Source organism: Glycine soja, chromosome 14 (genome assembly GCF_004193775.1).
Source record: "Glycine soja cultivar W05 chromosome 14, ASM419377v2, whole genome shotgun sequence".
NCBI classification, from domain to species: Eukaryota; Viridiplantae; Streptophyta; class Magnoliopsida; order Fabales; family Fabaceae; genus Glycine; species Glycine soja.
Window position 1 is genome coordinate 8,005,001 of NC_041015.1, and position 18,538 is coordinate 8,023,538.

The window sequence follows — 18,538 nt, forward strand, 5'->3', positions numbered from 1 at the left end:
ACAGGGTTCAACTAGTTATATATAAATAAATCTCAGAAAAAATATTACTTTCTCCTTTAATGAATGTCCCTATCCATGAGTGACCTTTACGACAAAATGCTGTAGAAAATGGAGAAGCCTTATAGAGAATAGGGATGGATTAAGAGGAATTGTTCAAACCTCAAAGATCACATAATATCTAGATAACTAAACACCATAATAAGCTTATTATAGCAACAATCATTTCGAATTTGTTGGAAGTGTTTTTTGGTACATATAATCCTATTGGTTGAATTTTGAAACTTGCTTTCCTTTTCATTTTAATTATTCAATCAACATATCCTTTTCGGCAAAAGGGTATGAAAAGGTCTATAATATGCATATGAGCTAAAATAGTAGTAATATTTTAATGTCGACTCCTTAAGAAAAGGTCTATAATATACATATGAGCGAAAATAGTAGTAATATTATCACGGAGTCTTATTTAATAAAGGTATAAATTGTCTGAGTCTTGAGAACCAAAGCCAAACCGTTGAACAACGTACAACGTACATATATACAAAACGCTTACCTTCTAAGTTCTAATAACGTTTGCGTGAGGTTACCATCTTTTTTTGTTTCCTTCTAAAATATATATTATATTAAAATAAAATATTAACTTGGCCATCAAATTATAAACATATGACATTAAAAGTAAAATAAGAAACAACAGTAATGTAGCTAGTATTAAATATAATTTATCTCTCCATTTATGAGTCAGATATGTCTGACTTTGAATTAATCTGTTATGACTTGAGAATATTTTTTAATTCGTAGGAATTAAAAATAAGCACCGAAAGGTTTATAGTTGATAAAAAAAATATCAGATTTATAATACTTCATATATTATTCTTAATTAAATGAGTTAGAATTTCTTTATTCATGATTTCATTTAAAACAAGAAAACAACGGTAACAAGAAAGATTAGTGGTAGCACAAGCAACGAAGCATGAAAGACTCTAACTTAAAACAAATAAAACTTCTATCCACCATAACAGATTACTTTAACAAGCCAAAATGGCCAACTCTAACTTAAAACAAATAAAACTAGAAAAGCACATGTTGCTGGAATATCAAAAGTGTGTTAGTGTTGGTCAAAAGTCGAATATTAATCGTTAAAATTAAACTCTAATAACTATTTTAGCAATGATAAAGTGACAATTACGAGGTTGTCATCATTATAGTCGGACACTAATTTTTTTATGACGACCAAAAAAATACAACACTTAATAATGTCGACCAAATTAATGCTTAAGTCATCATTATTTTTTTTCAATTAACATCAGTCTAACCGATGCTAATTTGCTTATTTTATAATAATGTTAGCTGTGATTGTGATCACTTATAACTACCCATTGTAGAAGGCAATGCCTAATTCACCATGTTCATCAAACTATTACACCTCACATGAACCACTTGAGACTATAAACCAATATCTTTTTTTTATCATCATTCTCCAACTAAGTGCCAAAAAGAAAACTAGACAGAAGGAGGGGAAAAACAAGTAAAAATAGAGAACAAAAACATTAAAAAGAAAAAGAAAACCAAAAGTAGTGTTGCAACGTTAGCAATTTGCCACCACCATGCACAAAGGTGATAGGTGAATTTTTCTTCTTCATTTTCTACTCTCTTTTTTTCTTTCCCATCTTACTCTCTATCGATGGTTTTATCTCTCTTTATCTCGTCGTCTTCCTGTTTTGGACATAACGAGCCTTCACAAGTAATGACAATGTCATTTTCTCTTTCTCTCTGGTGGCCATAGTTTTCTTCTTTCCTTCTCTCTCACAATATCGCTTCCTTTACGCCCTATTCTACATCCTTCTCTTCTATTTTAGTGGGGAGTTTTTTTTCTCATTTTGACTCGAGTAGGAAAATATAAAATAACATTGACCAAGCCAACGCTAATATTAAAAATATTTTTTTAAAAAAATAGTAATTAACATCGACAATGATCTATGCTTTTGTTTTAGCAACGAGTGTTCCAAGTTTCAATTTAAGCGAAAAATAAAAATAGTGTCATCCCAACCAACACATATTAAAAATATTTTTTCTGAAATTAGTAAACTAGTGTTGACCATAACCGACACAAGTTAACCAAGATAAAAGAATAAAATAAAAATAACACCAAAATTCAAATTAGTGCCAAACATACTAGCGCGTGCCAAAAAGGATAAAAAAAATAAAAATTACTTACTGCGTTTTATATCATATCACGTTTAAGATTTTCATGCATGAATTAAAAAATATAATTAATTTATTGATTTTAAAAAAATTAAATAACTTCCTAATATATGTTTTATCTTTTTAATTAACTACTCATTTATTCTTACTATCACTAAGTATTAATTAAAAATAATATCTATTTTGGAACAATTTTTTTCTTCAAAACGTTACATTATCTGAAACTGAGAGAGTAATTGCCAAAAGTTAATTTAGCATAGACGTAGAATCAATCTCAAAGTCATTGTCAAGTATTCGTCATTAATATGTTTTTAAGTGACTTACATTAAATTCCCATATAAAGAAAGTCTCTAAAACATTTACATATTATTAAAAGTTTAAACTGAAACAAACAAAAAAGAAACACAATATTAATTAATATATTTTTAAAAATAAAGATTTTTCTTTAAAATTAGACCTCCCATCTTAACATTTTTTTCCTTTTATTAACAATAATTTCATTTATCTTTTAATTCCACTTTTTAATATTACTAATCATAGTAAAAAATGTATATTTTCCAGTATTTAATATTTTAAATTGTATTTTTTTTTTAAAAAACAAAGGCAATGTCAAGGCTAGAAGGTTACTATAATCTTTGACACCACCTCTGTCAAAAGATTCAGTAAATAGACAAATAAAAACAAGACAAAAGCCATGGGAGGACATCAAAAGCCTAACCGAGGAGAAGCAAAACAATGACTATCTAAACATATAACAAGGAAGACATTGTCTGTCCTGCACAAAAAATCTTGTAACAAAGGAAGGAACAAAATCCCACTAGCAAAAATTTTGTAAACTAATCCCATGAGACGTTAACCTATCTGCACAAGTGTTGCCCTCACGGTATATGTGCCCAACAACAAGGTTCATATCTCTAGTCTTGATGTTCCTCAAGGTCCACGACACTATATTCTCATTCTTAAAAGCTTGCACCACCAGCATTGAATCACATTCCAACCACAAATTCCTCCATCCCTTCTCGCAGGCAGTCTCAATAGCTATAACTGCTGCAAAAGTTTCTGCAAAAAACCGTATTTAACACCTAGAGATGAAGCAAAACAATCCATTATACTTGTGTGGTGATTCCTAAAGATACCACCACAACCTGCTACACCGGGAGATCCTTTAGTAGCCCCGTCCGTATTGCATTTGACCCATCCGTAATACAGCTGTATGACCTATATCTTTCTCGAATGGCAGAAAATGTTAAAAGCCTTGAGCTTTGAAAATTCATAAATTGAAGGGAACATTGAGCTTGAAGTCGAATCCAAACCAACTTTGTATTAGCTTCAATGGCCAGAATGACATTTCAAAAACTAGGCTTCTAATTTTGAAACTTGCTCTTATTCCGACAATCCCATATACTCCAAACTGTGTATGTAATGGCCTATGAAGCAGGACACACCCCGGTCCCTTGCTGTGTCTGGTGTCCGACACGACATCGACACCAACACGACACCGACTTCGGTGTTAGGATTGAGTTTGATATGTTTGACAAGTGTCCACGTATCTGTGTCCGTGTCATGTCTGGTGTCAGTGTCAGTATTGGTGCTGCATAGGTAATGGCAGCTAAACTCACCTCATGCAGCTGGGGAGAACAAGCAGAATTTAGAAAACCCAAGATGTTCAACATAGAACTTCTGTCCAGCTTATGTTACAGCTTTATTTCCAACCAATCCCAAATCTTGGACGCAAAACTACACTGCAGAATAAGGTGATCAGCATGTTCAATAAAGCAGCCGCAAAGATCGCATCTTGAAACAATGTTGCAGCCCCTTGATTGCAATACATCATCAGTTGGCAATTTATTTTGCATAATAAATTTCCATAGCACTAGAGTTTTTGCCTGCGGAATGCAGTTTTTCCAAATCAGCTTAGTCCACAGGATGTCATTAGAAGCACCTTGCAAGAACGAATAAGCCTCCTTTAGATCTAACGCTCATGTTGGAGTACCTTGCCAAACTGGGCGATCCTCATCCTCAAATAAAGGAATGGTCGTGCTCTCTATCTCAGTAGCAATATTAGGAGCTAACTGTTGAAACCAATCAGAAAGCCTTCATTTATCTTGATGAATAAAATCTGCTACCTTTGCTTACAGGTTCACCTGAAGATGAGAAAGAATTTGCATTGCCGAATCCTTAGTTTGTGAGGCTCACCTTTGGGTCCAAAAATGAATACTTTGCCCATTGCCAATCACCCACACAATGTTTGAGCTCAAAGTACTCCACAATTGTTTCATACCTGATCACAAAGATGATTTTACATGATTTCAAACCTATACTCCATCTTTGAAGACCCTAGCTCTAAGCATCTCCACCAATTGGGTTGTCGAAGAAGCAAATTTCCAAGTGAGAGACAGAATTAAGGCTTTATTTAGCGCTTTAAAAGAACGAAGTCTGAGTTGTCCCTCACTAAGAGGTCTGAAATTTTTTTTCCAAGAAACTGTGACAAGATTCCTATGCTCACAATCACCCAACCAAATGAAATTACGAACATGCCTTTCCAACTAAATAATTAAAGTTGAAGGCCACAAATAAACATGAAATGAATACATCAAGGATCATTCAATCACTTATCTCACTAGTTGTAGTCTCCGCATCAAAGAAAGAAGCTTCCCCTTCCAAGCTGTGAGCTTGTGCTATGCAAGCTTTGAAACCCAGCAAGCTTGATAAACCTTGAATGTGCCTCTGACTGATGCTCGCCATGGCAAAAGATAGATTTCTCTTGACTAATGTGTTAGAAAAAAAAAGAATAAATGAGAAGAAGCTGCAAAGTCTTAAACTAAATAACAAAACAACCGTAGTAAAATGACATACAATAAATATAAAGAAAAATAATTTTAAAGGAAAAATTTTAAATAATTTGGATTAAAACGTGCAAACGCTATCATTACATAGAAAATGTTCTCACTACACTAGTTGAAAAATCTGATTGTGTTCATCTCTCAAGATACGACAACCTATTGATTTCGATCGTATGTAGTGAAAGAATCCTCAAACCTTTTGAACTCAATGCTCTTGCTCTCAAAAAATAATTTTTTATAAGAAAAGGAAGAAAAAATTTTAAATTATTTTTCTAGTTGTGTTTCTAGCTAAAGGAAGAGAGAGATATATATAGATACAACCCAAGTTTAGTATCTTAAAAAAAATTGTCACCTTTTGAATGTTAACAAACCAATTATAAACAATCTTATTACATGCAAGTTAATGTGTAAGTGCAACGTGTCTTATACTTAGTGTTTATGAACTTCCAACCAAGAAAAATATAGAAACTTAATTATCTTGAACTACACCTTCTTTAACCGGACTTTAATACACAACTCCTACAATATTGATATTCATTTAGGTTCTAATCAACGAGTTCACGTTACATGACCTTACACATATATCTTGTTTTGTGAGTGTTACTTAGAGATTAGCTCATATCTCACATTGGTGGTTCCACCACCACACTCACTAGGTGAATCCTCAAAGAGTGGTTTGTAACCTCACCCCTACAACGATTGTCATCGAATTCATTAAGACGTATTTTTTTGGTACACATATATAAATACCTCAATCTTAATATTGCCACAATTTATAATACACATCATCATAGGAATGAGAAATGGAACAACTTTGCAAAATTGTATTTTTGTATACTTTAATCAACAAACAATTTCATTGTTACCTGTTAAAATTCATTTATGGGATCACCAATCGCACGGAGACGAGTGTCCATTGTTGTAACTAAATAATGAGCTTTAGTCTCATTCCCCTCGACGACTCAAATACTTGTTGGCGCAGTCAAACCTTTTGTAAGCGAATCCGTAATATTGTTTTTTGACCTTTTACTCCTCCTAGGTTCAAAAGCAACGTCCTTATTAGCATTACTACAAGATGATAAATTAGAACAAGAAGTACCACAAATAGATTTAGACAATTTATTTTTCAAAGGAAAAATATTTTCAAAGAAAGTGACATCTCTAAATTCCATAATAGTGTCATTAGAAATTTTGGACACTTCTGAATTAACAACCAAGAATCTATATGTAATACTATACAAAAAATATCCAAAAAAAAAACACAATTAACAGTTTTTGGTCCAATTTTCCTTTTCTTATTAATAAGGATGTTAACCTTTGCTAGACACCCACACACTTTAAGATATTTTAGATTTGATTTTCTTTTTCTCCATAGCTCATAAGGGGTTTTTTCAAAAAATTTATAAGTTACCTTATTAAGAATATGACATGCAAAATATAAAGTTTCACCCCACATATTTTTTGGCAAACCAGAACTTACAAGCATAACATTCACCATATCAAGCAAGGTATGATTCATTCTTTCCGCAATACCATTAGATTGAGGAGCATATGGAGGTGTCACTTCATTAATAATATCATGCATTTCACAAAAAATACTCATGTCTAAAGATGTGTATTCTCCACCTTTATTAGAATGTAGAATTTTATTTTTCTTTCTAATTGATTTTCTACTTCTGTTTTATATTCTTTGAACTTATCAAACAACTCACATGATTAACTATATACACATAACAATATTTGGAGAAATCATCAATGAAAGTAATAAAGTATCTCTTACCACTGCATGTTAATAACACATCATTATTATCACATACATCACTATGAACCAATTCAAGCAAGTTAGTTTCTCTTTCAATACATGTAGTAAAACCCTTTCTAAGTTGTTTTTCTTGAATACATGTTTAACATTTTTGTTTTAAATCAATAGAAGCTTTACGAATAATAATTCTACACATCTTTTGCCCACACATCTTTTACTACCCTTGAATTATAAATATTTTCAAATTCTAATTAAGAATAATACCGAAGTGGGTTCTTTTGCCCACCATATTTCCCTTTCTTCCCAACATCATATTTGCTCGTTTATAATGGTTCATTATTTGTTATTTATCTATTATCTATATTTGATTTTATAGGATGATATCACTTGATAACCTCATTCTTATTCCCTCTAAAATTATTAAATATTATTATTTAATTTAATTATTAATTCAAATTAATATTATTAAATAGATTCTATTTTATTATTCATTTGTTTTAATAATTTTATTATTCATTCTATTAGAGCGATATTCAATTATTATTCTATTAAATTAAAATAATTCTATTTTTAGAATTTTTATTCTTAATCAATTATTTCATTTCTCTTTTAGCATTTTTAATAATGATTCTAATATTACTTAATAATGTACACAAAAAATAGATCATCGATGAATTTATTTCATTCTTTTTTAGTGTTTTTTGTTAACAATTTATCTTTATTAGCATGTTTTGTATGCTATATCAGTTTTGTATGTTGTAATTAAAAATTATAAAAATGAAATATAAAAATAAAATATTGAATTTGTGAATCATATTTAAACACTAATTGATAAAAAAAAATATGTTCAAATGCAAAAGAACATTTGAAATAATAACATTCACCCATTTGGAATAAGATTTTAATTCAAATCATTTTTTCCTTATTTATTCAATTAAAGAAGTTTTTTATATTTTAAATTAACTTATTTGATTAATGTTCAAATTTCTTCAATTAACAATATATAAATTTATTAATATAAAAATATAGAAAATATATTAAATATAAAATAAAATTCATGGAGATACATTTTTTATGAAGTACAAAATTTTATAAAAACACAAAATTGATGCACATGTATAAAAATATAATATACATCATACAAAATTTTGATTATAACATTTAACATTTTATTATGTATTAATATGGTTAACTATATATATATATATATATATATATATATATATATATATATATACTAGTAAACATTTTTATTAATATATTTCTATTAATTAAATTTAATAAATAAATACATTAAAAAGTTATAAAATATAAAAAAATTATAAATTTAATAATCATGCAGGACACGAGACATTAAGCTAGTTAGTTTCTAAAATATGTAGTTTCTAAAATATTTTTTAAAGGGACTAATATATAAAATGAATAAAATATTATAAAGACTAAAAAAAATACATATATTAAGATGACTAAAATAATCAAAAAATAATTTTTTATTAGAGACTCAATGTAAAAAAATAATTATTAAGAATTAAAAAAAATCATTAATTTATCAATAACTAAAAATATATTTAAGCCAAAAAGTAAAACAAAAATGATTTCTAACCAAATTTTTTTTTTATTCATCAAAACGGATGTAATTTTATGAGCTGGCCTAATCAAATCTAAACTAAATAATATAGGATGTATTATAATGTATTTTACATACATAATTTTGATTATGAAATTACATTGCGACTCATATTTGTATTAAGTGGAAATTTATAAAATTATACAATTTTTTCATAATTTCATTATCTTGTGTTTTAATGGGATATGTATTAGTTTTGATTTATACTCCAAGTACAAGTATCATATATTACTTGTGTTTCAATATTGGGATGTGTATTAGTTCCCGTTTATTCTAGACGTGTTAAGTATCCTATATGGAAAATTGTTTTTTTTTTAGTTGCGAACATTTACAACATGGTAAATTAAATTCTTCGAAAACGATTTTTTTTTTCATGCACATAAGTTGAATTCAAGACTTCAATTAAGGAGAATTAACCATGTATCACTTAAACCAATCATCAATATATTGAGTTATTTTAATATTTATTTTTTAAGAAATTTCATTATATTTTGATTAATATTATAATTTAGATGTCATACTTAATACTTTAAAGTTTAAATCAATCTTCATTATATCATTGAGCATTTTCGATTTATTTAATATTTTTCTGGTACAAGTTTATTTAATATTAACTACGTGCTTAGAAACAAAGATATAAAAACCAAATTAAATTAATCTAAATTAATTTTAATCAAGATAAAGTGAATCAAATTTAATATTATATTTAAAATTATCCAAAATTGAACTGCAATATATATTTATAATCGGATTGGATTTTTTTTACTTAAAAATTAAAATTTGTCTAAATTGAAGCATGAATACTTCTGGTAACAAGAGTTGTTTGTTTAAAAAAAATGCAAGAACTAAAACTAAAAACAAATAAAAAGCCAAATGAAGTCAGATACTCAATCTATTTATTGATGAAAAATGTTAATAACACATTTAACACACTATTCAATATATACTTCTTTTTTTATTATGAACTAAAATTTATTAAAATTCACGAAATAATATAAATCTCATTTTATATTAAATAAACTTGATTCGTAACTTTTTTAATTCTTAAAAAATTCCAATCAGAAATTAAACAAAATATTAAAATAAAATATATGTAAAAAATGTATTAGGATTCCTATATTTTCCATCTATTGATATCAATGTTTGATATACTGACAAAAGTACTTCATCTCTATTAAAACCAATATCCCTTTATTATATTAAAAGAAAACAACGGATGTTGGATGACATAACCCTTTTTCTCTTTCCACCTTGCTTTCCATCATTCATTTTCATTTTTCATTTTTTGCATATAATTCCATATATTATTTTATTGGCTTTCACTTCTCCTACGCTAGCAATACAATTTATTTTATTGGACAACTGAGACTACTCGGCTACCTCCATTTATTTTGTTTCCCCACTGAATTTAATTATTTTAATGTACTAAATACAAATTTTCACAAGATAGGATCAACCGATCAAGTGATCCTAGGTTTATCACGCTAAACGATTAAAATTTAATCTTCACCAAGAAAAGTTGCTGAGTTAAAAAAGAAAAGTTGCGTTTTGCATAATCAATCAATTTCATATAATTTGTTTTATTTATAAAAAAAATATTTACATTATTAAAATTATAATAGATATAACTTTTAAGTAATTATTGCAATCTTTGTTGTTATTTATAAAACACAAAGGGTTAGTTTCATTTTATAAGAATAATTTATAATATTTTAGCATTAATTATTTTTAGAATGAAATATTCTTAATTAATTGTACTTCACAAACAATTTGAAAAGAAAGAGAAATAATACTAAAATTGGTTGTTTTGAAAAAAAATATAAATTTAAGATAAATTTATTGTAATAAACTAAAATAATCATTTTTTATTTATCTTGATGAATTCGGTAATTAGATTTTATAAATAACAATAAAGATGATATAAAAATTAACAAATTATTATTATTCATACTAATGTGTAATTAAACAATAATACAAAAACTTCTGAGTATTAATTGATTGGTGAAGACTTCTCCACTCCAAAAATGTCGTTGATATTTTTTTATAATCAATTATTCTCCTCACATTATATCACTTATCATACCTATAGTTATTTTTCTTTCTCTCATTAAGTATATGTTTGCCACACACATACGTGAATGGATTGAATATGCGCCAACGGAAAAGAGTATTTTGTTGCTCTCTTCCGAGGTTTGGAACATTTGAAAGTAACTGACCGAAAGAAAAAACTTATGAAACTCATGGCTCAATATATTTCACTAGATTTGGAAATAAAAAATGTTCTTACACCAGAAATGACACGGTTAATTCTTATTTATTATGTTTATTTATTGTTTAGCATTGAGTTATGACTTGAGCTTCGAAGTAGTTTTTACAATACCTTTGGAGAATTGAATAGTTGAATACTTAGAGAGAATACTTCGAAGTGAAAAGATTGCTTATAGGAAAATTGCCTTGCTATCATTTTTGGCATATTAAACACACACACACACACACATATATATATATATATATATATATATATATATATATATATATATATATATGGATTGAATATGAGCCAATGGAAAAGAGTAATTTTTTTCTCTTTTTCAAGGTTTGAAACATTTAAAAGTAAAAAAATTGTGAAACTCATGACTGAATGTAACATCCTAAATTTTAAGTGTTAGGAATATAATTTAATCTTCTAAGACTGCATTGTTATATAGTTTGTATATCTTTATTGTTGTTATATTATATTATTGACTATTTCCCAAGCATGTGCATATGTTGTAAGATTGTGAGTGTGTTCATGTGTGTGCACACACACTATGTGTATTTATTTAGTGTTATTATTATTATTATCATTGGTATTATTATTAATATTTTTATTATTGTATTATATTATATTTGTTGATATTATTTTTAATATGGCTAATACTGTTGTTATGTTATTATCATTATTGTATTATCGGTGTTATTATTGTTGTTGTGGTGTTCTAACGCTAGAAATTAGTGAGACCAAGATGATAGAACCTAAGAGTGTATCTAAGGTCCAGTAAGGGATTAGGCTCATCCAAATCCTTACCCAACTAAGTGTTATAAGAAGGGAGAGAGTAAGACATTATGTTTAGTTGTGACAAATAGAAAGAATAGAGAAGATAAAAGAAGAGAAGGAGGGAAAAACTTTGAGATTCAAGTCCGAAGTTCTCCTTTATAACTTAGTTGTAATTTATGGTTTCATGTATTTGTTTTATGTGATATAATGTATGATACCCGTGTTATAAGAAATGAATTTTATTGAATGATACTTGTCATCGTAGTTGTATTATATATGTTTTTTTTCCCTATAAAATAAAGTTTTCTTTAATCATTTAAAGATTTTTGTCTTGATTTTAGTTCTTGAAATATATTTTTTTTAGTTTCTCTTGTTAAGTATTAATAATAATTTTAAATAACGATCTAATAACAACATTAATAGTCCATTAGTTTATCTAGTCACTAAGAAATCTAAATAGTCACATATTTTTATTCTTTTAAAATTATGTTTTTAAATCTTCAGTTAACTAACATACTTGATGATGTCAGAATAATTGAGAAATTTAAAAATATAGTTTTTTTTATAAAAAAAATGTATATTCAATCAGACTCCTTGATAATGTGATGATTCATTAAATTTGAGAGAGAAAAAAATGGAAAGAGTTACATATTAAAATACTAAATTAGCATTATATTTACACACTATTTTATTAAATATATTTTGCTATTTCACACAAGTATCGTAGATGAAAATGAGAGGAACCAAAATTTCTATAATACTATAATCATTCTAGATCTATATTCCAAAATATAAATGTCCCCTCTCCTATATAAAATCATTTTCTCTTTTCTTATCTTCTTCACCTTATTCACTAAATGTAAATACTAACATGTTAGTATAGTTTCTTAAAAATCCTAACAGTATCTACTTCAGATGTTATTTACTCTATCAATTTAGGCTGTATTTGTTTTAGCGTTGAAATCCAAGGACCTGCGTTCCAATGCATTCTTTTATAAGAAGTGATAAAATATTACCTATCTTGAACGGACCTTTTAAGTAATTTTCAACACAGCACCAGAAAAACAACACGCTTCATCGAGAAACGATGTTCGTACGCACGCGTTTAAAGGAAGTAAGGAACAGTTGTCGCACGTGCTTGCGGGATTGGAATTTGGTAAAATCAATCTTAATAAGTGCACGTGTCAGCCCCAGAGGCCAAGGTTGGGATACAGATGTAAATATGTTATCCCAGTCCCCTCCCATTCATATACTTCCCTTCTGGCAACTCTCCAACAGCTTCCCCTTTCTCCCCTTCTCCAGAACCTCCGCGTCGTCCGATGGGAACAGAAGGTTACACTTACATGGGGCGCAGTTTGACCGAACTCCGCATCAACGACGATTCCTCTTCCTCCGCCTTCAGCGACTGCAACAGTGACAGATCTGGCGAATTCGCCACCGCTTCTTCGCAGACGCGGAGGTTTCTGATCGCCTGCGCCACCGAAAATTCCGACGACTTGATTCGCCAACTCGTTTCTGATCTCCACTCCTCTTCCATCGACTATCAGAAACAAGCCGCCATGGAAATCCGGTTACTCGCGAAGAACAAGCCGGAGAATCGCATCAAAATCGCGAAAGCCGGCGCAATCAAACCGCTAATTTCTCTCATTTTGTCTCCGGACCTCCAGCTCCAGGAATACGGCGTCACCGCGATTTTGAACCTCTCGCTCTGCGACGAGAACAAGGAGGTGATAGCCTCCTCCGGCGCGATCAAGCCGCTGGTCCGCGCGCTGGGCGCGGGAACCCCGACGGCGAAGGAGAACGCGGCGTGCGCGCTGCTAAGACTCTCGCAGGTGGAGGAGAGCAAGGCGGCGATCGGGCGGTCCGGCGCGATTCCACTTCTGGTGAGCCTCCTGGAGAGTGGCGGGTTCCGCGCGAAGAAGGACGCATCGACGGCGCTGTACTCGCTGTGCATGGTGAAGGAGAACAAGATCAGGGCGGTGAAGGCGGGGATCATGAAGGTGCTGGTGGAGCTGATGGCGGACTTCGAGTCGAACATGGTGGACAAGTCGGCGTACGTGGTGAGCGTGCTGGTGGCGGTAGCGGAGGCGAGGGCGGCGCTGGTGGAGGAAGGAGGCGTGCCGGTGCTGGTGGAGATCGTCGAGGTTGGGACGCAGCGGCAGAAGGAAATCGTGGTGGTTATTCTCTTACAGGTTTGCGAGGACAGCGTGGCGTATCGCACCATGGTCGCTCGCGAAGGTGCGATTCCTCCTTTGGTCTCTTTGTCTCAGTCCGGCACCAATCGTGCCAAGCAAAAGGTATTATTCTCTTCAACGCCATTTCCATTACTCTTCTCCGCTCGTGACGTGGCACCCTTCCCTTCAAACCGGTTTGATCCCTTTTTTTATTTATAAGGTGAGAATCAAATAACTCACCTCAGCCAAGTCAACTAAATTAAACCCTTTTGACACCAGTTCGGTTTGGTAACTAGTTACGGAAAACTATTTTTGTACCGATGTGACAAATACAATTGTTGAAGATTGAAGAACCAAAATGTAATACTATTATTTCTTTGTCATCTTATCACTTTCTTTTATGAAATCATTTTTTGTACGCCAGCTTCGTTGCACGGTGGATCTCCACCCACCGCAAAATAGATTGCTTTTAAATGTGCAATTAAATTTGTTATCATAGTGAGCATCGACTCATGTATTCCGATTGCATCGTTTATGCCAATCTTATTGGTTGGGTTTGGGAATATTTTAATTGCCGGGTTTGATTTAGTGCTCCATGCTTGAGCAATAATTAAAATTTACGATATATATATTAATTATATATTTTTAACTTTTGTTGTTGTTGAATTTAGTTTTTGTTTTGCTTTGGTGTGTAGGCGGAGAAACTAATTGAGCTTCTGCGGCAACCAAGATCCGGCTACGGCGCTGTTCGTACATCAGAAGTGGTGGCGTAAACGCCAGCAATAATAAAATAAATTTATTCAGCTTGGTGGTGCCCCACCTCACCGTGCGTGAGTGTGTACAAACACCACGTTTAAAAATTGTGAATTTGGTTAAAACACAACGTGCGTCCTCCAAGAGAGACGGAGAGTTAAAACTTTGTAAATATCTTCTTAACGGAGAAGAAGCTTTGTAAAGTTTGTGGTACAAAATGATACGAGTTTCAGCTTGGTTTGCTTTCTGGGCTTTGCAAAAAAACCCCCCAATTTCTTTTCTTTTATTTTCATTTTATTGCTGTGAATGTTGTGAGGGCTGATGGTATCGCTTTTGGGCCCTTCTACTATTTTATGTAATTATTGCCGTTATAAAGAAAACATAGCTTTGAAAAGTAAAGAGTTCTTCTAGGATTTTTTTCTAGCGAAAAGTAACCAGGGTTTGTTATTTTTTTGTACTTGGATTAGGTAGATGAGAGATAGCATCGATAAAAAGAGAATAAATAAAATCAAAATGTCATGATAAAAGCCAGGATATTTTTTTAAAATATTTTTGTCGAATATTTTGATTTTATAAAAAAAAGAGAATAAATGAAATCAAAATATTGAGGAAAATTAAAATCAAATCAAAATCTCTTCATAATTGAGTGCGTGTCATCTTTTTTTTTTTTATCTGCAAATCAAAGGTATATTATACATAAAAGATGTAGGAAAGGCACGAGAGATACCAATCATTATACAACCAAGGCACCACCAAGAAAAAACGTGGCATCACCCTCAACTAAGGTTACCTTGCATATAACTACAGAAGATATATCTGGAATAAGGACGAATGAGATTTTTTTTTTCGGTGGATATTTATTTTGAAATTTTGATTTTAAATTGAGATGAATGGAAGGATAGTTTGAAGTTGCATTAAAAATAAATAAAGTGGGGACGAAAATGATGGTTTGAGTAGAAGGCGTCCACATGGTTAGCGGGGAAGAAGGAACAAAAATTGAAAAGGGAAAGTGGGTTAGGAGTTACGACTTTAGGATCGGGGGAGTCGTAAGCAGCTTTGATTTGTATAATTCTATGGCTATAATTAATTATTAATTATTAATTATTATATAATGTTTTCTTTTAATTAATATTTTTTTCTTTTTCTGCGCAAATAAAAAGGTATAAAAGTAAAACAAAACTAGCATGGAATTGACACGTCTACTGCAATCCGTTAAAGATTAGTGGTTAGTCCTACGGTCCCATCATGGATTAGGATGGCTGTGTGGGAGGGTGGGTCCCTCGTTGAAGGCTGGTGGACTCTTTCTTTTTAGATTTTATTAGGGTCTCTCTCACTTTGCAAGAATAGTATTTTTTTCTCTCTCCAAAATATCATTTTTAATTAATTATATTTTAGAATTGTTTTATTTAAATATGTTAAATTTTAGAAGTTTTATTTTGATGTTTTATAATTTTAAAGGATTTATTTTGATTTTTTATATTTTTTATTTTAGTACATTAAATTTTTAAAAGTTTTATTTTAATTTTTTATATTTTTGAAAGTTTCATTTTAATCATTTCTTTTAATTTTTGTTAACAAATGTTACCGGTTAACAACTTTAATTCTTGAAATAGTTAATTTAAAATAATGTCAATTAAAAATCATCATTAGCTTTTTAAAATTATTTAGCTACCTATTTCTCTAACCTTCATCATTTTCTTTTACAACTTTCATAACGACCACAGCATAAATCATATAATCATCGTCTACTTAGATCTACCATCTCTACCTCTAGCATTACAATTATCATCAAACAACATTATTGCACCATCCCATGACCACATAATGACCCAACACTAACATAAATAAGAAATGTTGGGTTTAATGGTGATGAGAAACTTCGAGTTAATGTTGCCATGTTGATTTTGGATCTTGCATTGATTTGCTAATGGAAGAAAGGATCAAAATAAAATTTTCGAAAACATAAAGAACAAAATAAAATTTTTAAAACTTAATGTATCAAAATAAAAATTTTGATAACATAAAATATCAAAATAAAACTTTTAAAACTTAAATGTACTAAAGTAAAAAAATACTAAAACATAATGAATTAAAATTGACATTCACCGTGTTTTCTTTTTATAAATATTACTACTATTTTGTAACAAGGAATAAAATATTTAGGATAATTGATTATTTTAAGTCATTTTTATAAATAAAATACTAATATGAATTTGTTTTAAAGTAACTGACATGGCTCTATTTCTAAAATTGGCCAATCAAAATTATCTATCTAAGGAAAACATAACACATGTGAAAGAACATGAAACCCTTAATGTTCTCCATAAATTTACTGATCAAAATAGTAATTTTGATTCGTCAATAATTAAAACAGATTCATGTTGATAAATTGTTTTAAAACAGATTCATATTGATGTTTTATTTATTAAAAAAAAAAAACCCAATATAGCCAGTAAGTCGAATATTTATTGGAACAATGAAATCTTACGGCGAAATCTTTGAGTGGTTCTTCATGTTAAGTATAAATGTGATCAACCGTAATAACTTTGATGCTCAACTCATGATTATAAAGATTGACAGACACTAAAATTAGAGTGAATGTTTATCGTGGGTTATTTGTGATTATTTTATATCGTCACTTCGTTGTTGGTAGTGGTATCAACAATGTGAGTATATGGCAAATACACCTGTGCAGGCTTCCACGATTTTTGGCTACGCATTAGGAGAAAATTTTGCCTAGAATCTTGTGCAATATGAACGTATTATTGCTCGCCATGTTGTGTTGCACAAAGGATAATTCTTGCCTTTGGTCTGAATTGAATGGTTCTTGTTAACTATGTATGAGCCATCATACTTGCTTTGTGAATTTAATAGGCGTTTGTCAAATTAAATCAATCTAACTAATATCAAACTGCACTAATTAAAATAGTTAAAAAATAGTATTGTTTTAAAAGACAATTCAGATTTTTTAGTCCATCGATCAAAAATAAATTAAGTGATTGAGTATAAATAGTTAATATATTAAAATTAAAGTTAAATGTTTGGCTAATATACGAATTTGATGTTTGACAGAAATAATTATTTGTGAGACTTTATTTATTCTCTTATCGAACATCAGATTAGTCATGATTTTTTTCCCTTGATGTATCAAAGAATTAAGACCAAAATCAATCCAAACTAATGGTGTGTTTCTTTTTTCAATGGAAGGGTCCAAAAATATATTTGAGAGAAAAATGTGTTTGTGATCATGTTTGGTTACTCCCCAAAAGTATTTTTGAGAAAACTTTACCTGAAAACTAAGTTTAGAGGAAGTAACATTTATAATACTTTTGCAAACTCAATTTACAAACTTAAATTTGATCCAAATTTAAAGTTTTCAAATTTTAACTCAAACACGCACTAAATTAATCAAATTTCATGATCATTGATACAATATTAAATTTGTGATTTATAAACCCGTTGAACCCAAATTAAATTGGTGATGTTACATATTATTAATATTATTATTTCAAACATTTTCATTCAATATCCTTTATAATAATGTTTTTTTATATTATTTAGTCATTACTAATCAAAGACAACAAAATATAGTGCTCACACTCTTTTAATGACTAAATTATGTGTGAACTTTTAGACAAAATTATGTATTTTTTCTTTTTCTCAACAAAATTTTACCCATTTACACACTAGGAGACCAAATTTATCCAAACCTAACCAACTCATTCTTGATCAGATTGGTTTGATTTGGGTTTGTAAAAAAATCCCAACTAATTCAATCCAATGAAACTGACTTGGTTTATATTTTATTTTCTCTCAAATCCAATCCAATTCGACCCTGAACAACCCTAATGAATTTAGAAACAATATGTTAGTTTAAATCAAGCCCAATATATTGGTCTAAAATAATTATCCCTTAAGCTAACATAACATGCTGGTTAGGAGGGTGTTCCATGTTCAGGTTAAATAAAATAGTTAGACCAATTTATTGTAGTGTAGCGAAGTCTATTGCACTGTACTCTAATGTTAAACAATTTCATTAAACTATTAGGATGTTTTTGGCAAAAGATTTGTCACCTAGGTGGTTTTGACATATTCCTTCTTACCTTTGCATAGGAAAGTTGGACAGGGTTAAACATTAATTCA

General features: G+C 30.0%; 1 protein-coding gene across 2 annotated transcripts; it reads left to right on the forward strand.

Annotated features, from left to right (window-relative positions):
• Nucleotides 1-12,671: 12,671 nt before the first annotated feature.
• LOC114384909 (U-box domain-containing protein 4-like) lies at nt 12,672-14,789 on the forward strand. 2 transcript variants are annotated; one of them, XM_028344743.1, is made up of 2 exons: nt 12,672-13,862; nt 14,338-14,789. In XM_028344743.1, the coding sequence occupies exon 1, from the start codon at nt 12,788-12,790 to the stop codon at nt 13,859-13,861; it is 1,074 nt and encodes a 357-aa protein (XP_028200544.1). In that variant the 5' UTR covers nt 12,672-12,787; the 3' UTR covers nt 13,862; nt 14,338-14,789. The 2 variants fall into 2 exon arrangements, with proteins under 2 accessions (XP_028200544.1, XP_028200545.1); XM_028344744.1 differs by having other exon boundaries at nt 12,676-13,765.
• Nucleotides 14,790-18,538: the final 3,749 nt, after the last annotated feature.

Excerpts from the sequence above, each read along its gene's own strand:
- LOC114384909 (XM_028344743.1), top strand. The coding sequence starts at position 12,788 with ATGGGAACAGAAGGTTACACTTACATGGGGCGCAGTTTGACCGAACTC.